This window comes from Salmo salar, chromosome 14 (assembly GCF_965601325.2).
Source record: "Salmo salar chromosome 14, fSalSal1, whole genome shotgun sequence".
Classification (NCBI taxonomy): Eukaryota; Metazoa; Chordata; class Actinopteri; order Salmoniformes; family Salmonidae; genus Salmo; species Salmo salar.
Window position 1 is genome coordinate 98,860,807 of NC_138304.1, and position 25,902 is coordinate 98,886,708.

At 43.9% G+C, this 25,902-nt stretch overlaps 1 protein-coding gene across 5 annotated transcripts in view; it reads left to right on the forward strand.

Annotated features, from left to right (window-relative positions):
- The window catches only part of LOC106570616 (sorting nexin-13), a 71,422-nt gene that overhangs the window by 12,248 nt on the left and 33,272 nt on the right, over nt 1-25,902 (forward strand). For all 5 annotated transcript variants that reach the window (XM_045694954.2, XM_045694955.2, XM_082961300.1 and 2 more), the window contains 3 exons: nt 19,098-19,210; nt 19,432-19,534; nt 19,615-19,704. In XM_045694954.2, the coding sequence (XP_045550910.1) occupies nt 19,098-19,210; nt 19,432-19,534; nt 19,615-19,704 (306 nt within the window). The remainder of the gene's footprint in view (nt 1-19,097; nt 19,211-19,431; nt 19,535-19,614; nt 19,705-25,902) is intronic.

A 25,902-nucleotide genomic window follows, 5' to 3' on the forward strand; every position in this document is an offset into this window, starting at 1 on the left:
GAACCCGCAGTGTTTTGCATCCGTAATGTTTAGAAAACTGGTTTAGATGCCATAGTTGACCACGGTGGTGTGTTGCACTATCTACCAGTAATGTAGTTAAAGTCACTATGTAGGCCCCTAAACAGTTCTCTGGGGTCTACCAGGTCAATACGTGACAGTTTTACCCTGGTATCAAGGCCCTTCTTGTGTTGGAGGCCTTTGGTGTGTAGCTCTCTGCCTAGTAGGGGTGCAACGGTACACAGTATGCTATCGAACCGTTCGGTACTCCCCCTACGGTTCAATACGCACACGTGAACCGCGGAATTACGGTATGCCTGTCATTTTCCTAGAATTTCCAAAACGTTCTTATTGCGCTGCAGATTACACACACGTTGTACATTCAGATCCAGAGATCCAGATGCTCAGCTTGTGGCCGTTAGGGAGCTCCTGAGGTCTGACAAACTTTACTCCACAGCAATGTCTCAAAATGTTGCATCCACAGTGACCACAACCCCCTCCCTTTAAACAACCAATGGAAGATTTGCGATGACATCTCAGTTGGAAACCTCCCTAAAGGGGTCACATGAAGATCGGGGAAACTAAAAATAAATATTCTCTCAGCTCCAACGTGACCATGGCGAGCGCTAGCGAGGCAGAGACGAGCAAATTTGAAGAAGCACCGCCGTCTTTGAAATCCGCTGTGTGGGAACAGCGTTCAATACAGTGACGAGGGTAAGAAGACAGTAAACAAACAAAGTACAATCTGCAAGCATTGCTTTGCCACTGTCAGCTACTCCAGTGGAAACACTTCTAACATGTCATTTACGTGGCCATCACTCGGCCGTATCCCTTGCAAGTGGAGCTGGAGCACAACAACAACCTCTCGCTGCTGCTTTCAACAACAACATTGTGACAAACGAAAGCAGTGGGAGTATTCATAGCCAAAGATTTTCAGCCCTATTCGGTGGTTACTGACTCGGGATTTCATCACCTGATGATTTTTTTCTTTTTTTTGCCACGTTACAATGTCCCCTCCCGCACACATTTCAGCAGCGAAGTAATTCCCAAACTCTATGAAACATCACGGAGAGAAATTAAAAAGGAATTGACACAGACACCCTATCTAGCTCTCTCCACTGACAGTTGGACCTCCAGAGCAACTCAAAGCTTCCTCTCTGTGACGGTTCACTATGTACTGGAAGCTACCGCTCTGTGACGGTTCACTATGTACTGGAAGCTACCGCTCTGTGACGGTTCACTATGTACTGGAAGCTACCGCTCTGTGACGGTTGACTATGTACTGGAAGCTACCGCTCTGTGACGGTTGACTATGTACTGGAAGCTACCGCTCTGTGACGGTTCACTATGTACTGGAAGCTACCTCTCTGTGACGGTTCACTATGTACTGGAAGCTACCGCTCTGTGACGGTTCACTATGTACTGGAAGCTACCGCTCTGTGACGGTTCACTATGTACTGGAAGCTACCTCTCTGTGACGGTTCACTATGTACTGGAAGCTACCGCTCTGTGACGGTTCACTATGTACTGGAAGCTACCGCTCTGTGACGGTTCACTATGTACTGGAAGCTACCGCTCTGTGACGGTTCACTATGTACTGGAAGCTTCCTCTCTGTGACGGTTCACTATGTACTGGAAGCTTCCTCTCTGTGACGGTTCACTATGTACTGGAAGCTTCCGCTCTGTGACGGTTCACTATGTACTGGAAGCTACCTCTCTGTGACGGTTCACTATGTACTGGAAGCTACCGCTCTGTGACGGTTCACTATGTACTGGAAGCTACCGCTCTGTGACGGTTCACTATGTACTGGAAGCTACCGCTCTGTGACGGTTCACTATGTACTGGAAGCTACCGCTCTGTGACGGTTCACTATGTACTGGAAGCTACCGCTCTGTGACGGTTCACTATGTACTGGAAGCTACCGCTCTGTGACGGTTCACTATGTACTGGAAGCTACCGCTCTGTGACGGTTCACTATGTACTGGTCTGGGAGATGAAGAGCTATGTGTTAACTCTTCCCCTGTATGAGAGTCATACAAGCGCACACATTTCTTAAATATTAAGAAACCGTACCGTGGCACACAAACCGTGATGCATACTGAACCGTGGGCCCACTGTACCGCTACATCCCTACTGCCTAGTGTGGTGGGCCTCATCTAATCTAGTTATATCTGCTGATAAAGTCCCTCTCCGACGTAACATCTCTCTGCTGTGAGATTGTATCTGCGTGTACTCAGTAAGTGCTAATATGTAACACTCTGATTACTAGCAGGTCTATATATGACCTCTCTAGGTAAGGTAAGGCTGTGGCCGACTGTGGCGCGTTGTCTCCAGTTAATCAGGGCTGTTATGGAAGAGGGAGAGCATGGTGTTGGGCCAGATATCACAACCCTGTTACAGGCCTTTTCTGTTTCTCAAACCCTCTTAACAAGTCACTGTTTCAGTGACCTGGGTCCAACTCGAGGCATATAATCAAATCCCATTTGGTCACATGCTTCGTAAACAACAGGTGGTAGACTACCAGTCCTGAGTCGATGTGCAGGGGTAAGAGGTAATGGAGGTAGATGCAGTATGTACATATAGGTAGGGGTAAAGTGACTAGATAATAGACAGTAACAGCAGTATACTGTAGGTAGGGGTAAAGGATAGATAATAGACAGTAACAGCAGTATACTGTAGGTAGGGGTAAAGGATAGATAATAGACAGTAACAGCAGTATACTGTAGGTAGGGGTAAAGGATAGATAATAGACAGTAACAGCAGTATACTGTAGGTAGGGGTAAAGGATAGATAATAGACAGTAACAGCAGTATACTGTAGGTAGGGGTAAAGGATAGATAATAGACAGTAACAGCAGTATACTGTAGGTAGGGGTAAAGGATAGATAATAGACAGTAACAGCAGTATACTGTAGGTAGGGGTAAAGGATATATAATAGACAGTAACAGCAGTATACTGTAGGTAGGGGTAAAGTGACTAGATAATAGACGGTAACAGCAGTATACTGTAGGTAGGGGTAAAGGATAGATAATAGACAGTAACAGCAGTATACTGTAGGTAGGGGTAAAGTGACTAGATAATAGACAGTAACAGCAGTATACTGTAGGTAGGGGTAAAGGATAGATAATAGACAGTAACAGCAGTATACTGTAGGTAGGGGTAAAGGATAGATAATAGACAGTAGCAGCAGTATACTGTAGGTAGGGATAAAGTGACTAGATAATAGACAGTAACAGCAGTATACTGTAGGTAGGGGTAAAGGATAGATGATAGACAGTAACAGCAGTATATTGTAGGTAGGGGTAAAGGATAGATAATAGACAGTAGCAGCAGTATACTGTAGGTAGGGGTAAAGGATAGATAATAGACAGTAACAGCAGTATACTGTAGGTAGGGGTAAAGGATAGATAATAGACAGTAACAGCAGTATACTGTAGGTAGGGGTAAAGGATAGATGATAGACAGTAACAGCAGTATACTGTAGGTAGGGGTAAAGGATAGATGATAGACAGTAACAGCAGTATACTGTAGGTAGGGGTAAAGGATAGATAATAGACAGTAACAGCAGTATACTGTAGGTAGGGGTAAAGGATAGATAATAGACAGTAACAGCAGTATACTGTAGGTAGGGGTAAAGTGACTAGATAATAGACAGTAACAGCAGTATACTGTAGGTAGGGGTAAAGGATAGATGATAGACAGTAACAGCAGTATACTGTAGGTAGGGGTAAAGGATAGATAATAGACAGTAACAGCAGTATACTGTAGGTAGGGGTAAAGGATAGATAATAGACAGTAACAGCAGTATACTGTAGGTAGGGGTAAAGGATAGATAATAGACAGTAACAGCAGTATACTGTAGGTAGGGGTAAAGGATAGATAATAGACAGTAGCAGCAGTATACTGTAGGTAGGGGTAAAGGATGGATAATAGACAGTAACAGCAGTAGGTAGGGGTAAAGGATAGATAATAGACAGTAACAGCAGTATACTGTAGGTAGGGGTAAAGGATAGATAATAGACAGTAACAGCAGTATACTGTAGGTAGGGGTAAAGGATAGATAATAGAGAGTAACAGCAGTATACTGTAGGTAGGGGTAAAGGATAGATAATAGACAGTAACAGCAGTATACTGTAGGTAGGGGTAAAGGATAGATAATAGACAGTAACAACAGTATACTGTAGGTAGGGGTAAAGGATAGATACTAGACAGTAACAGCAGTATACTGTAGGTAGGGGTAAAGGATAGATAATAGACAGTAACAGCAGTATACTGTAGGTAGGGGTAAAGGATAGATAATAGACAGTAACAGCAGTATACTGTAGGTAGGGGTAAAGGATAGATAATAGACAGTAACAGCAGTATACTGTAGGTAGGGGTAAAGGATAGATAATAGACAGTAACAGCAGTATACTGTAGGTAGGGGTAAAGTGACTAGATAATAGACAGTAACAGCAGTATACTGTAGGTAGGGGTAAAGGATAGATAATAGACAGTAACAGCAGTATACTGTAGGTAGGGGTAAAGGATAGATAATAGACAGTAGCAGCAGTATACTGTAGGTAGGGGTAAAGGATAGATAATAGACAGTAACAGCAGTATACTGTAGGTAGGGGTAAAGGATAGATAATAGACAGTAGCAGCAGTATACTGTAGGTAGGGGTAAAGGATAGATAATAGACAGTAGCAGCAGTATACTGTAGGTAGGGGTAAAGGATAGATGATAGACAGTAACAGCAGTATACTGTAGGTAGGGGTAAAGGATAGATAATAGACAGTAACAGCAGTAAACTGTAGGTAGGGGTAAAGGATTGATAATAGACAGTAACAGCAGTATACTGTAGGTAGGGGTAAAGGATAGATAATAGACAGTAACAGCAGTATACTGTAGGTAGGGGTAAAGTGACTAGATAATAGACAGTAACAGCAGTATACTGTAGGTAGGGGTAAAGGATAGATGATAGACAGTAACAGCAGTATACTGTAGGTAGGGGTAAAGGATAGATAATAGACAGTAACAGCAGTATACTGTAGGTAGGGGTAAAGGATAGATAATAGACAGTAACAGCAGTATACTGTAGGTAGGGGTAAAGGATAGATAATAGACAGTAACAGCAGTATACTGTAGGTAGGGGTAAAGGATAGATAATAGACAGTAGCAGCAGTATACTGTAGGTAGGGGTAAAGGATAGATAATAGACAGTAACAGCAGTATACTGTAGGTAGGGGTAAAGGATAGATAATAGAGAGTAACAGCAGTATACTGTAGGTAGGGGTAAAGGATAGATAATAGACAGTAACAACAGTATACTGTAGGTAGGGGTAAAGGATAGATAATAGACAGTAACAACAGTATACTGTAGGTAGGGGTAAAGGATAGATACTAGACAGTAACAGCAGTATACTGTAGGTAGGGGTAAAGGATAGATAATAGACAGTAACAGCAGTATACTGTAGGTAGGGGTAAAGGATTGATAATAGACAGTAACAGCAGTATACTGTAGGTAGGGGTAAAGGATAGATAATAGACAGTAACAGCAGTATACTGTAGGTAGGGGTAAAGTGACTAGATAATAGACAGTAACAGCAGTATACTGTAGGTAGGGGTAAAGGATAGATGATAGACAGTAACAGCAGTATACTGTAGGTAGGGGTAAAGGATAGATAATAGACAGTAACAGCAGTATACTGTAGGTAGGGGTAAAGGATAGATAATAGACAGTAACAGCAGTATACTGTAGGTAGGGGTAAAGGATAGATAATAGACAGTAACAGCAGTATACTGTAGGTAGGGGTAAAGGATAGATAATAGACAGTAGCAGCAGTATACTGTAGGTAGGGGTAAAGGATAGATAATAGACAGTAACAGCAGTATACTGTAGGTAGGGGTAAAGGATAGATAATAGACAGTAACAGCAGTATACTGTAGGTAGGGGTAAAGTGACTAGATAATAGACAGTAACAGCAGTATACTGTAGGTAGGGGTAAAGGATAGATAATAGACAGTAACAGCAGTATACTGTAGGTAGGGGTAAAGGATAGATAATAGACAGTAGCAGCAGTATACTGTAGGTAGGGGTAAAGGATAGATAATAGACAGTAACAGCAGTATACTGTAGGTAGGGGTAAAGGATAGATAATAGACAGTAGCAGCAGTATACTGTAGGTAGGGGTAAAGGATAGATAATAGACAGTAGCAGCAGTATACTGTAGGTAGGGGTAAAGGATAGATGATAGACAGTAACAGCAGTATACTGTAGGTAGGGGTAAAGGATAGATAATAGACAGTAACAGCAGTAAACTGTAGGTAGGGGTAAAGGATAGATAATAGACAGTAACAGCAGTATACTGTAGGTAGGGGTAAAGGATTGATAATAGACAGTAACAGCAGTATACTGTAGGTAGGGGTAAAGGATAGATAATAGACAGTAACAGCAGTATACTGTAGGTAGGGGTAAAGGATAGATAATAGACAGTAACAGCAGTATACTGTAGGTAGGGGTAAAGGATAGATAATAGACAGTAGCAGCAGTATACTGTAGGTAGGGGTAAAGGATAGATAATAGACAGTAACAGCAGTATACTGTAGGTAGGGGTAAAGGATTGATAATAGACAGTAACAGCAGTATACTGTAGGTAGGGGTAAAGGATTGATAATAGACAGTAGCAGCAGCGTATGTGATGAGTCAAAAGAGTCAGTGCAAAAAGGGTCTATGCAGATAGTTAAATGTTCACCAATAGCGACTAACTCTTTAGCAGTCTCATGGCTTGGGATTAGAAGCTGTTCAGGGTCCTGTTGGCTCCAGACTTGGTGCATTGGTACTGCTTGCTGTGGGGTAGCAGAGAGATTTGGGTGGCTGGAGACTGTTGACCAATTTTTAGGGTCTTCCCTCCAGGCCTTCACCACCGTGCCGGAGGACAACCCTGCTACAGTGTGCCGGCGCCTGACTGAATACAACCAGCAGTTTCCAGGCAAACTGAAGGGAGATTTGTTGTTGTGGTGTAACTGGTGTTAGTGTAATATAGATCCTCACTGATATGTGTTCCTCTCACAACTAAATCTCAATCATCTGTCTTAATCAAAGCTTAGTGACAGGGAGGCGCCAGTCCATCAGAGCTGCTCCTCTGCACACGTGGCCTTCATCAGCCTGGGGTCACCCTAGAAAGCTTTAACAGTCCACAGTCTATGGGAGAAGCATGAGAATTGAGCCTAGTATACATCATCATACTGAGGCCTGACTGTGAGTTGACTCTCCCAAAAACTTTTTCAACATACATCTGTAAAATTATAGTCTAGAAACTAAAGCTTTTGGTTGTCTACCCCTCAGGCTTCCATGTCTTCTCTGTGGACCTCCTCAATGTCCACCTCTTGAACATCAGACTCTGAGGCCTCATCTTCACTGTCACTTTCCAACCTTGTTGAGGATGGCTCGTTGTCAGGCTCAAAAATCTTTACATTTGCTCGGATGGCCACTGATTTCTCAACCCTTGTATTGGTCAGCCTGTTGTGTGCTTTGGTGTGTGTGTGTTCCCAAACAAGGACCAGTTGCGCTCTGAGGCGGCTGCTTCTCTTGCTTTGGAACCCTTCACTCTCATTTCGAACCCTTCACTCTCCACTAGCAAGGGAATGGAGGTCCTACTCAGTCTTTTTGGCTCAGGGCAGTTTCTGTTGCACATTTAGGACTGTACACTGACTGAACAATCCTCTCTGTGTTAAGCCAGTGGAGGAGTGGATCAGCTACATCACCCTGTAAATAGTAGAAGTTAACCCTGTAGTGGTTTAGTAAGCCCTGTCATTCTCTAGCTGATGGATGGACACTATACAGTGTCAGTATGAGAGACGAGACTGCCAGGCGTGACCACAGATGGCTATGTGAGACTCTTTACACTTGACTGAGTCTATCGTGGGCAGAGAATCATTTTTATTCAACCTTCTCAGACCCATTTCTGTTGGAATAGTTTCCCTGCACCTTCTTGCTACCCTACATTATCACCGAAGAAATGAACGTAATCGTTACGCACATTTCTGTTGTTTTTGATTTGTTGTGGCTGATGACTGTATTCTCTCCCACTAGCCTGCTCTTAATGCTGATAAGGTTAGCCTCGATCAGAATATGGAAGGCTAGCCACCAATAATATCATGACTACCTGTCTGTGCCTGTATTCAGACCGTGACTGTTCCCTGGAGGCTCCGGTGTGACGGCAACACTGTGATAACCCTGCTCTGGTCTGCTGATATGGGCCCACTAACACCATTACGCGTGTGTGTGTGTGTGTGTGTGTGTGTCAAGTCAAGGACATGTACTAGCAGCCAGGCACCTCGTGAATATGGAGAGGCCTCCTTATCCCTGCTGTTAGTAGTATAAAGACCCTGACTGTCTGATAAATAAATAAATAAATACCATGTGAGCCATATGTTTAAAAAATGTGTGTTGGACCGGCTGGTGGTGTCAGCAGTAGGAAGCTCTGACTAGTGACCGGGCGTGTTCATTCCTCAGTCAGGGAGAGTGACATGTTTTTAGGTCGTCTCACATGACAGCCTAGTAGTATGTTACTTCTCACCAGAAGTAGTCTAGGGTACCATTAGTGACAGCCCAGACCCTTAGCTAGTGTGTGTCGGATGCAGGCTAATGTTTTTACATTCCCCTGTGTGTAATAATGTGATGTAGTAGGCTGTAGCACTAAGGTCAACGACCTGTAGAAGTCAGACTGCTCTGTTGTTATTTGGCCATTGTGTTGTTTACTGTCAGGTGAAATGTGTGAGCAGGAAGACACTGACAAGGCTGTATGATTCTGTGAGTGAGGGGAAACGCTGCCCGTGTGTGTGTGTGTGTGTGTGTGTGTGTGTGTGTGTGTGTGTGTGTGTGTGTGTGTGTGTAATATAAAGTTGTGTAGGGATAGGGATAGCCCGGCTCGGTCCAGTGTGGTTGATTGAAACAGATGGTGTTGATGTTAAAACAGTGTCAGAATATTCTGCTGCTATCTCTTGCCTAGTGTGATGCTTATAGCTGGAAATACTGCTGAATTAGTCAACACCATCACCCTGATCCCTGGAAAGGTCAGGACCCATCCACTGTGTGCGTGTGGAACGGGGACGCCATTTTCTGGAATCCTCTTAACATTCCACACATCCGTCACATGACTGACCAGTCTTTTGAACAGACGACGGATACACGTGTGTGCGTGTACATGCTTGTGTATTGTGTGGTGCAGTCATATTTAACACAGTACATTGGAGTAGCTTGTAGTCTGTCACTGTTCTGGCTTTCTGTTCATTCTCAGTAGCAGGTAGTAGTGGGTGGCTATGACTGTCCTCAGACTACTGGTTTATAGGATTTAGACTAGGTCCTATTGTTACTGTGACAGAGGAGTGGCCATGTTTCAACACGTTCTAGAACACTGTTGCTATGGTTCTGACACGCTGAGTCATGATCTGTAGACTAGGTTTGGGTGTTATTCTGATTTTCCATACTGTTGCTGTACCGTACCAGGTTCTACGGTATTACCGGCAGTGCACAGAAGGAGTGCTATTTATTTCCAAAAATAAAAATACTCAATATTCAGTTGATGCGTAGAAACACGTCTTTGGGTCTAACGAGTCAGTAGGAGTCAGTAGGAGTGACATCGGCCAGAATCTAGGCTGTGCCTTTACATTAGGACAAAATTAACAACTAAGAAATCATTTTTAACTTCTCCTATTGACTTCTCAAGCCCCAAACCTCAGTCTGGTCTGCAGCGTTCCTGGAAGTCTTGCGATGTTGAACCTCTGTGTTTAGAAACTCTGTGGTTCTAGTTAGGGATGCACGATATATCGGTGAACATATCGGAATCGGCTGACATTAGCTAAAAATGCCAACATCTGTATCGGCCCGACGTCTGTTAACCGATGTCAAAGCACCCGTGCATACCTACATGATGTAATGACGCCACGTAAAATGTTGGACTTACACGTGCAACACAGCATTCTTAACCTAGCCCACAATGTCTGCTGTGTGGATCGAGCAGTTAACAAGTCAAGCAGTCATTTGAAAGAGAGAATTTCAGCGAGACAACTCAAAGGCGAAATCCATTAATGCGAAAATAATGTAATTCATTGCCCTTGACAATCAACCGTTCTCTGTTGTGGGTGATGTTGGCTTTCGACCGACTGGTCGAGCACCGGTACACACTACCAAGTGTGCTATTTTTCAGATGTTGCCCTACCGGAGTTACACAGTAATAGCGTCACTGCTATAAGCTTCACAACATGCATACTATGGAACACCATTTGGGTCTTTGTGTGTCAAAAAAAGATGTACAAAAAAGTCTGCAAACACCGGCCATGAACGATGTGTTTACGGTACTGCGTTGATAATAAAGCATTATTTGTTTTACTGCAACTTCTGGGGTAGCTAGCTTTAGCTTGGTACCTAGTTAGTACCAATACAACCAGCCTAAAAACAATGACCGATAGAAACTGCAGTCATTTTCATTATTCTTAGCAATGATTTAGGAATCCTTGTAAGTATTACCTAGGTTGCCACTTGTTGTTCGCCTATTGAAATTGAACTTCAGTTCATGAAAATAAATAGCAAGCCAGCTACTTAACCTCTATGGGACCGGCGGGACGAATTCGTCCCACCTACGTAACATCCACTGCCAGCCTGTGGCGCGATTTTCAAAATCTTCAAAATCCTATTACTTCAATTTCTCAAACATATGACTATTTTACAGCCATTTAAAGATAAGACTCTCGTTAATCTAACCACACTGTCCGATTTCAAAAAGGCTTTACAACGAAAGCAAAACATTAGATTATGTCAGCAGAGTACCAAGCCAGAAATAATCAGACACCCATTTTTCAAGCCAGCATATAATGTCACCAAAACCCAGAAGACAGCTAAATGCAGCACTCACCTTTGATGATCTTCATCAGATGACAACCCTAGGACATTATGTTATACAATACATGCATGTTTTGTTCAATCAAGTTCATATTTATATCAAAAACCAGCTTTTTACATTAGCATGTGACGTTCAGAACTAGCATACCCCCCGCAAACTTACGGGGAATTCGCTAACATTTTACTAAATTACTCACGATAAACGTTCACAAAAAGCATAACAATTATTTTAAGAATTATAGATACAGACCTCCTCTATGCACTCGATATGTCCGATTTTAAAATAGCTTTTTGGTGAAAGCACATTTTGCAATATTCTAAGTACATAGCCCAGGCATCACGGGCTCGCTATTTAGACACCCGGCAAGTTTAGCACTCACCATAATCATATTTACTATTATAAAAATGTCATTACCTTTTGTTGTCTTCGTCAGAATGCACACCCAGGACGTCTACTTCAATAACAAATGTTGGTTTGGTCCAAAATAATCCATCGTTATATCCGAATAGCGGCGTTTTGTTCGTGCGTTCCAGACACTATCCGAAATAGTAAAGAAGTGTCGCGCGCTTGGCGCAATTCCTGACAATAAAATTCAAAGTATTCCATTGCCGTACGTCGAAGCATGTCAACCGCTGTTTAAAATCAATTTTTACGTCATTTTTCTCGTAGAAAAGCGATAATATTCCGACAGGGAATCTCCTTTTCGGCAAACAGAGGAAAAAATCCCAAAGGCGGGGGCGGTCGGGGTCACGCGCATAAGCTAGTGTCTCTTGATGGGCCACTTGAGAAAGGCGATAATGTGTTTCAGCCTGGGGCTGGAATGACGACATTCTCTTTTTTCCCGGGCTATGAGAGCCTATGGAAGACGTGGGAAGTGTCACGTTAGAGCAGAGATCCTTAGTAAATGATAGAGATGGCAAAGAAGTTCCAGAAATGGTCAGACAGGCCACTTCCTGTAAAGGAATCTCTCAGGTTTTGACCTGCCATTTGAGTTCTGTTATACTCACAGACACCATTCAAACAGTTTTAGAAAATTTAGGGTGTTTTCTATCCATATGTAATAAGTATATGCATATTCTAGTTACTGAGTAGGAGTGGTAACCAGATTAAATCGGGTATGTTTTTTATCCAGCCGTGTCAATGCTGCCCCCTAGCCCTAACAGGTTAACCTGTTGCCCAAAGCTAATGTTATATGCAGCCAGCTAGTTTCAACTGGCTAGTGATGCTCGACCGGACCGGGTTATGTGTTGTGAAGCTAGCCAAGATAAGGATTAGGCACAATAGTGGAATTTGCGGTTTGCCTTCAAACTAAAAGTATGTCATTGACAGTGATTCAAATGAATACAAAAAGTAGAATTATGCCATACTTTTATTTTTAAGGCTAACCAAAGTCCACTACTGTGGCTAATCCTTATTGTGGCTAGCTTCACATAGATGGGTCCGACCACCATTAATCAAATAAGAACTGTCATATAAATTAGAGTTATTTTAGATGATGACACCTAGCTAGATAGTTAGCTTGCTAACTATATAGCTACTGAAACAGATTGTCGTTTTGCTATGTTTTTGGGGAAGAACATTGTTTGCATCCATGAACTAGCTAGCATTTTTTATGACCAGCACTGTAGGTGCACGAGACTTTACCAGCATCATAGCAGACGTATCGATGAATCGTTGTGACATATGAAATACGAGTCATAGCGTAATCAGTGTATAAAAACTACATATAAAAATGAATGAACGCGTTAAATTACTATGTGACATGCAGTCATATTCAGGTCCTGATTGGTCAAATAGTGTATCTTTTTTGACCCGCAAAGACCCAAACGGTGTTCCATAGAAATCCTGGTTGAGAATGAAACGACTGAACAATGAAACAGCACAGCAAGTAAGTGACATAAATAGTTTTTGATTATGTTTTACTGGTAATGGGGACATATGTTAATGCCAACAAAATAACATATGAAATACGAGTGATAGCGTAGTCAGTGGGTAATAACTACGTAAACAATGTATGAACGCATTAAACTGTGACGTCATATTCAGGTCCTGATTGGTCAACAAGCTTATTTGACATGTCAAATAGTGTTATTTGACACGTCAAAGACTCAAACGGCGTTCCGTAGAAAACCTGGTTGAGAATGAAACGACTGAACGAAATGAAGAACGAAACAACACAGCAAGTAGGTGAAAGAAATGTTTTGATTATGTTTCACAGGTAATGGAAACGTATGTAAATGCAAACAAATAACTTTTGTGTGTGTGTAACTTTTTTATTTAACTAGGCAAGTCAGTTAAGAACAAATTCTTATTTACAATGACGGCCCGGACGACGCTGGGCCAGTTGTACACCGCCCTATGGGACTCCCAATCACGGCCGGATGTGATACAGCCTGTATTCGAACCAGGGACTGTAGTGACGCCTCTTGCACTGAGTGCCTTAGACCACTGTGTGTGTGTGTGTGTGTGTGTGTGTGTGTGTGTGTGAACTATTTAACTGTACTAGAATTCTTAAAAGGCTGCAAAAAAAATTATATCGGTATCGGGTTTTTGGCAAGGAAAATGTCGGATACCGGTATCAGCCAAAAATGTCATTGAGAGACACTAGAACTAGTGATGCACCAAGGGGCATGTTTTTTTCGCGCAGAAAAGGAAGGATAAAACATAAATATCTTGCTGCGTCTTGTAAAAGCAGATATAAAATGCTTGTTTTTGTCAATTCTGCTCTGCTTCAGTCAGGGTTTGGTCCAAATCATGAATGTGGAAGGACTCATTTGGTGCTTCAGTTGCACTTTTCCACTCAGAGGAAATATCTTTGCTATTGTCGTTGGATCACCAGAGAGCTCTGAGTGATGTGAAGGCTACTTTTCTCCGGTACTTTCCTCCGGTATAGTTTTACTTTCCGCTGGTGTAGTTTTTCCTCTGGTTGGAAGTTAAAATGCTTTAGAAAAAGTATCTGGCTACGTTCTTTCAATGATAAACATTAGAAATATGATGCATCGCTTTTGCTAAACATACCTTGCTTTTTCATTGCACGCCCATTTACTTGTGTGTGTGTGTGGCTGCTAGCCAAATAGCGTTGCACTTCTGTTGTCATGAAACATGGGACCAAAACTTTACATGTTTCAATTATATTTTTGTTCACTATATGTTGGTTGGAACTTGGCCATTTGTTATGTTAGTGAGAACAATACCTACAGTTGAAGTCGGAAGTTTACATACACTTAGTTTGGAGTCATTAAAACTCGTTTTTCAACCACTCCACACATTTCTTGTTAACGAACTATAGTTTTGGCAAGTCGGTTAGGACATCTACTTTGTGCATGACACAAGTAATGTTTCCAACAATTGGTTACAGACAGATTATTTCACTTATAATTCACTGTATCACTATTCCAGTGGGTCAGAAGTTTACATACACTAAGTTGAATGTGTCTTTAAACAGCTTGGACAATTCCAGAAAATGTCATAGCTTTAGAAGTTTCTGATAGGCTAACTGACATCATTTGAGTCAATTGGAGGTGTACCTGTGGATGTATTTCAAGGCCTACCTTCAAACTCATTGCCTCTTTGCTTGACATCATGGGAAAATCAAACGAAATCAGCCAAGACCTCAGAGAAAACATTGTAGACCTCCACAAGTCTGGTTCATCCTTGGGAGCAATTTCCAAATGCCTGAAGGTACCACCTCATCTGTACAAACAATAGTACGCAAGTATAAACCCCATGGGACCACGCAGCCGTCATACCGCTCAGGAAGGAGATGCGTTCTGTCTCCTAGAGATGAACATACTTTGGTGCGAAAAGTGCAAATCAATCCCAGAACAACAGCGAAGGACCTTGTGAAGATGCTGAAGGAAACAGGTACAAAAGTATTTATATCCACAGTAAAATGAGTCCTATATCGACATAACCTGAAAGGCCACTCAGCAAGGAAGAAGCCACTGCTCAAAAAACGCCATAAAAAAGCCAGACTACGGTTTGCAACTGCACATGGGGACAAAGATTGTACTTTTTGGTGAAATCTCCTCTGGTCAACAAAAATGGAACTGTTTGGCCATAATGGCCATCGTTATGTTTGGAGGAAAAAGGGGGAGGCTTGCAAGCCGAAGAACACCATCCCAACCGAGAAGCACGGGGGTGGCAGCATCATGTTGTGGGGAGCTTTGCTGCAGGAGGGACTGGTGCACTTCACAAAATAGATAGCATCATGAGGCAGGAAAATTTTGTGGATATATTGAAGCAACATCTCAAGACATCAGTCAGGAAGTTAAAGCTTGGTCGCAAATGGGTCTTCCAAATGGACAATGACCCCAAGCATACTTCCAAAGTTGTGGCAAAATGGCTTAAGGACAACAAAGTCAAGGTATTGGAGTGGCCATCACAAAGCCCTGACCTCAATCCTATAGAAAAGTTGTGGGCAGAGCTGAAAAAGCGTGTGCAAGCAAGGATGCCTACAATCCTGACTCAGTTACACCAGCTCTGTCAGGAAGAATGGGCCACAATTCACCCAACTTATTGTGGGAAGCTTGTGGAAGACTACCTTAAACAATTTAAGGCAATGCTACCAAATATACTAATTGAGTGTATGTAAACTTCTGACCCACTGGGAATGTGATGGAAGAAATAAAAGCTGAAATAAATCATTCTCTCTACTATTATTCTGACATTTCACATTCTTTAAAATAAAGTGGCGATACTAACTGGCCTAAGACAGGGAATTAATACTAGGGATATGTCAGGAATTGTGAAAAACTGAGTTTAAATGCATTTGGCTACGGTGTATGTAAACTTCCGACTACTGTTCGTATCCTCAGAAACCTTCCTCCTGTACTGATGGTTATTTCATTCCTCAGGCACTCGATCCATCTAGTGTAGATGACCTGAACCCCGGGCTCTATGGCTCTATAGTGTAGATGACCTGAACCCCGGGCTCTATGGTGTAGATGACCTGAACCCCGGGCTCTATGGCTCTATAGTGTAGATGACCTGAACCCCGGGCTCTATAGTGTAGATGACCCGAACCCCGGGCTCTATAGTGTAGATGACCTGAACCCCGGGCTCTATGGCTCTATGGTGTAGATGACCTGAACCCCGGGCTCTATGGTGTAGATGACCTGAACCCCGGGCTCTATGGTGTGGATGACCTGAACCCCGGGCTCTATGGTGTGGATGACCTGAACCCCGGGCTCTATGGTGTAGATGTCCTGAACCCCGGGCTCTATGGTGTAGATGACCTGAACCCCGGGCTCTATGGTGTAGATGACCTGAACCTCGGGCTCTATGGTGTAGATGACCTGAACCCCGGGCTCTATGGTGTAGATGACCTGAACCCCGGGCTCTATGGCTCCATGGTGTAGATGACCTGAACCCCGGGCTCTATCGCTCTCAGCAGGGTGGTGGCTCTACAGTGAGTGATCAGCAGGGTGGTGGCTCTACAGTGAGTGATCAGCAGGATGGTGGCTCTACAGTGAGTGTCCTGGGCCTATAATGTGTAAACTGTACACTTCCTTTCAGGAGCAAGTCTGTGTTAACCATGGTCTAGTTCTCCCTTCCTTCCTGCACCTGGAGTGCCCTGCTTCATTGAGTGATACACACACACAGACACAGACACATCCTGTGGCGTACTGCATTAATATCGAATAGCCCCCGCGATATGCAACTTTTCGGGGAAGTCAGGAACACAGTCAGTTAGGAAAGAAAAGGCTAGCTTTTTCAAACAGAAATTTGCATCCTGCAGCTCTAACTCCAAAAAGTTTTGGGACACTGTAAAGTCCGTGGAGAATAAGAGCACCTCCTCCCAGCTGCCCACTGCACTGAGGCTAGGAAACACTGTCACCACCAATAAATCCACGATAATTGAGAATTTCATTAAGCATTTTTCTACGGCAGTCTGGTTAGACTGTAAACTCTCCTTCCAGACTCACATTAATCATCTCCAATCCAAAATTAAATCTAGAATCGGCTTCCTATCTCGTAACAAAGCCTCCTTCACTCATGCTGCCAAACATACCCTCGTAAAACTGACTATCCTACCGATCCTTGACTTTGGTGATGCAATTTACAAAATGGCCTCCAACACTCTACTCAGCAAATTGGATGTAGTCTATCACAGTACCATCCGTTTTGTCACCAAAGCCCCATATACTACCCACCACTGCGACCTGTATGCTCTCGTTGGCTGGCCCTCGCTACATATTCGTCGCCAAACCCACTGGCTTCAGGTCATCTATAAGTCTTTGCTAGGTAAAGCTCTGCCTTATCTCAGCTCACTGGTCACCATAGCAGCACCCACCCGTAGCACGCGCTCCAGCAGGTATATTTCACTGGTCGTCCCCAAAGCCAACACTTCCTTTGGCCGCCTTTCCTTCCAGTTCTCTGCTGCCAATGACTGGAACAAATTACAAAAATCGCTGGAGACTTATCTCCCTCTCCTCTCCAACTTTAAGCATCAGCTATCAGAGCAGCTTACCGATCACTGCACCTGTACATAGCCCATCTGTAATATAGCCCATCCAACTCCCTCATCCCCATGTTACTTTTTTTTGCTCTTTTGCACCCCACTATCTCTACTTCTGCACATCTATCACTCCAGTGTTAATGCTATATTTGAATTATTTTGCCACTATGGCCTATTTATTGCCTTTCCTCCCTAATCTTACTACATTTGCACACACTCTACATAGATTTTTCTATTGTGTTATAGACTGTACGGTTGTTTATTCCATGTGTAACTCTGTGTTGTTGTATGTGTCGAACTGCTTTATCTTGGCCAGGTCGCAGTTGTAAATGAGAACTAGCCTACCTGGTTAAATAAAGGTGAAATAAAAACACACCTGTCTCACCTCATTTAGCACTCCTAGAACGTTTACCTCTCACAGAAAACTATCAGAATAATGTCAACTAAACTAATTTAGAGCCTCTGGAAGACAATCCTCATGCAGAATAGATTTGGGACCAGCTTTAGCTGTTAGCCTGGCTGTCTTTCAAGTAGCCTGAATAATCCCTCAGATGTAGGCTAATCACCCGAGGTAATGAATTAACTCATTGTAGATTGTTAGCATGTATGATATGTGCCAGTATTGGCTGGAGACTGGGTTACGTAGACAGTCTGCTAGCATTAGCTTGCTCGTGTTAGCCTGCGCTGTAGGCTGTGTGAGACAAGGTCTGGATGCAGGGAGAACGCTACGATAGCATTAGCAGTTAGTTTGTTAGCGTGAGACTGGGTCACAGCTTGCAATGCGAGACATAGCATTAGCAGTTAGCTTGTTAGCGGGAGCCTGTAAGCTGTATGAGACTGGGTTAGGATGCAGTGAGAGAACTAACGCCATTAGCGGTGAGGTCAGCAGTTAGAACTTCTTTGTTTCCTGCTCTGACAATACTAGGAAACCTGAAGATAAGGAACTCTCTATCACTCTCTCCCCCCTCTCTCCCTTCTCCCCCCCCTCCCTTCTCCCCCCTCTCTCTCCCTTCTCCCCCCCCCCTCTCTCTCCCTTCTCCCCCCCCTCTCTCTCTCCCTTCTCTCCCCCCCTCTCTCTCCCTTCTCTCCCCCCCTCTCTCTCCCTTCTCTCCCCCCCTCTCTCTCCCTTCTCTCCCCCCCTCTCTCTCCCTTGTCCCCCCCTCTCTCTCCCTTGTCCCCCCCCTCTCTCTCCCTTCTCCCCCCTCTCTCTCCCTTGTCCCCCCCTCTCTCTCCCTTGTCCCCCCCTCTCTCTCCCTTCTCTCCCCCCCTCTCTCTCCCTTCTCTCCCCCCCTCTCTCTCCCTTCTCCCCCCTCTCTCTCCCTTGTCCCCCCCCTCTCTCCCTTGTCCCCCCCTCTCTCTCCCTTGTCCCCCCCTCTCTCTCCCTTCTCTCCCCCCTCTCTCTCCCTTGTCCCCCCCTCTCTCTCCCTTGTCCCCCCCCTCTCTCTCCCTTGTCCCCCCCCTCTCTCTCCCTTGTCCCCCCCTCTCTCTCTTTCTCTTCTCCCCCCCTCTCTCTCTTCTCCCCCCTCTCTCTCTATCACATTCCATCTGACTTTCTCTAGTGTTATGTAGCTAAAATGTGATATTGTTGCTGATTTGTTACTATACGTGCACCCCCTCTCTCTCTCTCTCTCTCTCTCTCTCTCTCTCTCTCTTCAAAGGGCTGTATTGTCATGGGGAAACGTATGTTTACATTGCCAAATCAAGTGAAAAAGCTAATAAACAAAAGTGAATTGGTCTCTTTCTGTCTCTCTGTAGGCCAGTCTGTCTGTGTGGGGATGGGGGGGTCTAGGAGTGGTGCTGTTCCTCATCACGTTTGGACCCTTCGCTGTCTTCTACCTGGCCTTCTATATCTTCTGCTTCGTAGGAGGGTAAGTGTATACAACAAGTTTTTCAGTTATGAAGTCATTTATAGATGTGTTCATATGAAATGGGCTGTCATCTTTGTTGTCTTAAAATCTGGTTTACCTGTTCTCTCCCTTCTCTCTTCACCCCTGTCCTCACCCTCATCCTTCCTCTCCTCTTCTCACCTCTCTCCTCACCTCTTTCCTCTCCTCACCCCGTCACCTGCCTCCCCTTCTCTCCTCACCAGTGGTTTTGCGGTCACTCTGTTGTTTGGTAAAACCAACTCAGAGAAACATCTAGAGAGGTGTGAACACTCCTATCTTCCGGCCACGCAAACGGGTATACTGAAGGTAGGACTCACACACACGCGCACACACCACACACCACACACCACACACACATAACTATCTCCCTCTCTCCCCTCTCCCAGACATTGGATGAGATGAGGCTGGAGCCAAAGCCTATCCAGATAGACAGGAGACTGACTGGCTCCAACTACATAGACGAGCCTCTTCAACAGGTTAGTGACTCAACAGAAGGATGAAGAATGGGTGTGTGAAAACAAACAGAGAGGGAGCACAGTGATGACACGGCCTGACGAGTTACTTTCTGCTTACTAGCTTCTTCTTCTCTCTATCCAACTATGACCAAGTTGGATAGAGAGTTGATTTTGCTTAAGTCTGTAATTTCCGTTCTTGTAGATTGATTGATTGATTGATTGATTGTTCTAAAAACATGATTTGGTCATCGTTAGTAGCCTATGCGTTACGTTGATTCCGGCTATTGAAGTATCTGCCTGTTTCGCTATCGGCTGCTGACTCTCACTCCTCCCCTCTGTGACATGGAGGAGGGAGAGATGATTCTGAGAAGCACAAGCATATGAACGTTGCTGAAAAATGCAATTGTGGGAAAATGACCTTTTTAAGGTGCAAAAATTAAATCAAGTACAAGGGGGGTGGGGTGGGGGTCAATGCAGATAGTCCGGCTAACTATTTGGTTAACTATTTGCTTAACTATTTAATATTGTTATGGCTTGAGGGTAGAATCTGTTCAGGGTCCTGTTGGTTCCAGAGTTGGTGCAGCGGTACCGCTTGCTGTGCAGATGGAACAGTCTGTAACTTGGGTGGCTGGAGTCTACACCGCCTGCTATAGAGGTCCTGGATGGCAGGGAGCTCGGCCCCAGTGATGTACTGGGCCATACACACAAGACTGCTCTCTAGCACCATGTGGTCAGATTCCAAGCAGTTGCCATACCAAGCGGTGATGCGGCCTGTCAAGATGCTCTCAATGGTGCAGCTGTAGAACTTTTTGAGGATCTGAGGCCCCATTCCAAATCTCTTCAGTGGCGTTGTTTTGCCCTCTTCACGACTGGGTTGGTGTGCGTGGACCATGCTAATTCAATAGTAATGTGGACACGAAGGAACTTGAAGTTCTCGACCCGCTCCACCACAGTCCCATCGATGTGGATGGGGGTGTGCTTGACCCTCCGTTTCCTGTAGTCCACGATCAGCTTCTTTGTCTTGCTGACGTTGAGGGAAAGGTTGGTGTCTTGGCACCACACTTTTTGGAAATCTGTTCCCAAGTATTCCCACACATAACAGAGACGTGATTGTATACAAATGTAAGCAAGGTTTGAAATGATCGTTTTAGTCATCTATCTGTTTGGGCTTCTTGCGGTCAATTTACAGTCTACAAATGATAAGTATGTTCCGGCATGCAGAAAAAAAAAACGGCCCGCGGCTGACTAGTTGATGATCCCTGCTCTATAGGCTGTCTCATCATCGATGGTGATCAGGCATACCACCGTTGTTTCGTCAGCAAACTTAATGATGGTGTTGGGAGTCGTGCGTGGCCACGCAGTCGTGGGTGAACAAGGAATACAGGAGGAGCACCCGTGTTGAGGGTCAATGTGGCTGTGTTGTTGCCTACCCTCACTACCTGGGCGAGTCCTGTCAGGAAGTCCAGGATCCAGTTGCAGAGGGAGGTGTTTAGTCCCAGGGACCTTAGCTTAGTGATGGAAGGCACTATGGTGGTGAACACTGAGCTGTAGTCAATGAACAGCATTCTCACATAGGTGTTCCTCTTATCCAGGTGGGAGAGAGCAGTGTGGACTACAATAAAGATTGCGGCATCTGTGGATCTGTTGGGGCGGTATGCAAATATGAGTGTGTCCAGGGTGTCTGAGATGGTGTTGATGTGAGCCATGACCAGCCTTTCAAAGCACTTCCTTCATGGCTACAGATGTGAGTGCTATGTGGTGATAGTCATTTAGACAGGTTACCTTGGCGTTATTGGGCACAGGGACTATGGTGGTCTGCTTGAAACGTAGTTCTTACAGACGGGTTCAGGGAGAGGTTGAAAATGTCAGTGAATATACTTGCCAGCTAAGCTGATCAGTGCATGCTCTGAGTACATGTCCTGGTAATCCATCTGTCTCCGTGTCCATGTTAAGCTGTTTAAAGGTTTTAATCGCATCGGCTACGGAGAGAGAGAGATCACCCAGTTGTCCGAAACAGCTGGTGCGCTCATGCATGGTTATTTTTGATTGCCTCTAAGTGAGCATAGAAGGCATTAAGCTCATCTGGTAGGCTCGTGTCACTGGGCAGCTCCCAGCTAGGTTTCTCTTTTGTAATCCCTGATAGTTTGTAAACCCTGCCACATCTGACAATTGTCAGAGCCGGCGTAGTAGGATTCAGTCTTAGTCATGTATTGATGCTTTGCCTGTTTGATGGCTCGTCGGAGGTCATAGTGGGATTTCTTATAAGCATCTGAATTAGTGTCCCACTCCTTGAAAGTGGTAGCTCTATCCCAGGGCTGCCCAACCCTCTTCCTGGAGATCTACTGTTTTGTAGGTTTTCAGTCTAACCCTAATTTTAGCATATCTGATTCAGCTAGTTAAGGTCTTGTTGAGCAGCTAATTAGTAAAATCAGGTGTGTTAAATTAGGGTTGGACTGAAAACCCACAGGACGGTAGTTCTCCAGCCAGAGGGTTGGGCAACCCTGCTCTAGCCTTTAGCTCAGTGAGGTTGTTGCGTGTGATCCATGACTTCTGGTTGGGATATGTACATACGGTGGGGGGGGACGTCGTGGATGCACATATTAATGAAGCCGGTGACTGATGTGGTAAACTCCTCAATGTTATCAGATGAATCTCGGAACATATTCCAGTCTGTGCTAGTGAAACAGTCCTGAAGCTTAGCATCCGCTTTATCGGACCACTTCTGTGTTGAGCGCATCATTGGTACTTCCTGTTTTTGCTTGTAAGCAGTAATCAGAAGGATAGAGTTATGGTCAGATTTGCCAAAGGGAATGCGAGGGAGAGCCCTGTATGGGTTTCTGTGTGTGGAGTAAAGGTGATCTAGAGTTTTGTCGCCTATACTTGGTGACATGCTGGTAAAAAATGAGGTAAAACAGATTTCAGTTTCCCTGCCTTAAAATCACCGGCCACAAGAAGTGTGTGTATGTGTATTTTCTTGTTTGCTTAAAGCCCTATAGATGGGTTAGATATACAGTTACATTTAGCCTGCGTTCTAAAACCGAGTGTTCCCCTTCCCCTTAAAGTCCTATAGACGGGTTAGATATACAGTTACATTTAGCCTGCGTTCTAAAACCTAGTGTTCCCCTTCCCCTTTAAGGCCTCATAGATGGGTTAGATTTAGAGTTAGCTGGCGTTCTAAAGCCTAGTGTTTCCCTTTAACGCACTATAGATGGGTTAGCTGACAATGTCACAAATTATGTGCCCACTTCCATGGGGCAGAAGTCAGCGTGTTGTTGTGATTCTGGATTGCCAGATTGCTAGCAAGAATGACAAGAAACAGGCCATGTGGGGAATCGTGACTCATTTCAGCATGTTTCATCTTGTTCTAGATGCAATGTCTAGTTTTGAGGTGTTTTACTACTGATTTCATGTCAATGCTAATATGGCAAAAATTTGCTAGCTAGCTAACCAACAACTGTAACGGTCTATTTCAGAGACAAAAAGTGCTAATTCAACACATTTATTCATGTTTTCAATAAACAGAGACACAATATAGCTTACATGTTGTCAAGTCTAATCCAACCGGTCTGTTTTGCCCCATAGTTGCTCATGTGTCGGATTTGTTGATAAACAACCAACCCGTCTATACAGCTCGTTTAGTGCCAGCATCTGTTTGTGATGATAAATGGACAGGTACAAAAAAAATAATATATATATATATATATATATATATATATATATATATATATAGCTGTAAACTCTCTTGGTAAATAGTATGGTCTGCAGCTTATCAGGTATTTTAGCAAGCAAAAACTTGAGGCTTCCTTAACATTAGAGATCGTGCACCAGCTGCTCTTAACGAAGAAACACCCCTCCCCACTTAGTCTTACCCGAGGCTGCCGTCTGGTCGAGACAATGCATGAAGAAACGGGTATATATTATCCATGTTCTTGTTCAGCCAAGACTACGAGAATCACAGAATATTACAGTTCTTCAGGTCCCGTTGATAGAATAGTCTTGGAGTTCATCCATCTTCCATGTTGCACTTTCGCTAACAGAACAGAGGGCAATGGTGGTCTATTCATTCGCCGACTTAATCTTGTTAGGAGGTCAACCTCACCTGGCTCTTTTTTGCTGCCGCTTCCTCTTTGAGTCCTGGGGATTAGGGCATGGTCCGGAGTAAGCAGAATGTCCAGGGCTGCCCACTCGTTGAAGTAGAAATCTTCGAGGTTCGTGATCGCTGTTCTGATGTCCAGAAGCCTTTTTCGGTCATAGGAAGTAATAGCGGAGACATTTTCAAGATGTATGACTTTCAAAATACAGAAATACAGCCGATATGGTGGAGTTGGCATCATATAATGCAACACACCGGCTGTATTTCTGTATTCTGAAGGTTATATGTATTTGAAACTTGATTGCTGACATGCAAAACATTTTGGGACTATATCAACAATGGACTAATGAAACAAATACCAAAAGATAGTGTTTGGCTGGAGTTTTCCTTTAAGATGAGCATTAAAGAAACACACAAAATAGTTAAATTCATCAGGAGTCCGTAAAACAGCAGCTACAGTGAGCACCATAATTCATTGGACAGTGACCATTTTTATGTTACTTTGGTTCTGTATTCTAGCACTTTGAGTTTGAAAGGATACAATGACAATGAGGGTGAAGTGCAGACTGTCAGCTTTAATTTGATGGTATTTTCATACTTATCAGATGAACCGTTTAGAAATGACAGCACCTTTTGTACATAGTCCCCCCCCATTTTCGGGCATCAAACAACATTGGACAGTTTAACATAATGTAGAATAAAAGTAATCATTGTTAATATTTGGTCGCATATCCTTCGCATGCAATGACTGCTTGAAGTCTGCGATGCATCGACATCAGACGCTGGGTATCTTCCCTGGTGATGCTCTGCCAGGCCTGTACTGCAGCCATCTTCAGTTCCTGCTTGTTTCGGGGACTTATTGCCTTCAGTCTCCTTCTCAGCATGTAAAATGCATGTTCAAATGGATTCAGATCCGGTGATTGACTCGACCAGTCGAGGATTTTCGACTTTTTGGTCATCAAAAACCCCTTAGTTCCTCTAGCAGTATGTTTAGGGTCATTGTCTTGTTGCGTGATGAAGTGCCGTCCAATGAGTTTGGAGGCATTTGGTTTTATCTGAGCAGATAAAATATTTCTGTAGACTTCAGAATGTATTGTTCTACTTCTGTCTGCAGTCACATCATCGATGAAGACAACTGAGCCTGTTCCACTGGCAGCCATACAGGCCCAAGTCATACCACCCCCTCCACGGATGAGGTGGTATGCTTTGGATCATGGGCATGTCTTTTTTTCTCCACACTTTCCTCTTTCCATCACTCTGGTACATGTTCATTTTTGTCTCATCTGTCCACAATACTTTTTTCCAGAACTCTTGGGGCTCTTTTAGGTGCTTTTTAGAAAACTGTAATCTCGCCTTTCTGTTCTTCAGGCTTATCAGTGGTTTGCATCTTGTAGTGTACCCTCTGTAGTCCTGCTGGTGTAGTCTTCTACGTATGGTAGACTTCGACACATCTACACCTGCATCCAGGAGAGTGTTTTTGATCTGTTGGGCTGTTGTCAGGAGGGGTTTTCTTCACCATAGAGAGTGGTCTTCCTCAGTCTACCGGGTCTTTTGACATAATTGAGTTCACCGGTTATTTTTTTCTTGTTAATGATGAACCAAACTGTTGACTGGGGCATGCCCAGGGATTTTGCAAAGTTCCTGATTGATTGATTTTCATTTCTGAGCCTTATGACGGCCAGCTTCATTTGCATCGACACTACTGTCTTCCTCATGTTGTCACACCCCAACAATAGCAAAGTCTAGAATCAATACTATTCACCAACAGCTTTCCTGCATTCACTAACGACACAAATGAATACACCTGCCTAATGACACAGGTCTGTGAAGCCAATTCAACAAATACTTCTAGTACCTTAAAATGGGGGGACTATGTACAGAAGGTGCTGTCATTTCTAAACGGTTCCTCCGATAAGTATGAAAATACCCTCAAATTAAAGCTGACAGTCTGCACTTCACCCTCATTGACATTGTATCCTTTCAAACTCAAAGTGCTAGAGTACAGAACCAAAATAACAAAAAAAGGGTCACTGTCCAATGAATTATGGTGCTCACTGTATATGGATTTATTTTTCTCGTCTCGCTCAGCTCTGGTACGATGAACATGGAGTTCTCAGCAACAATAA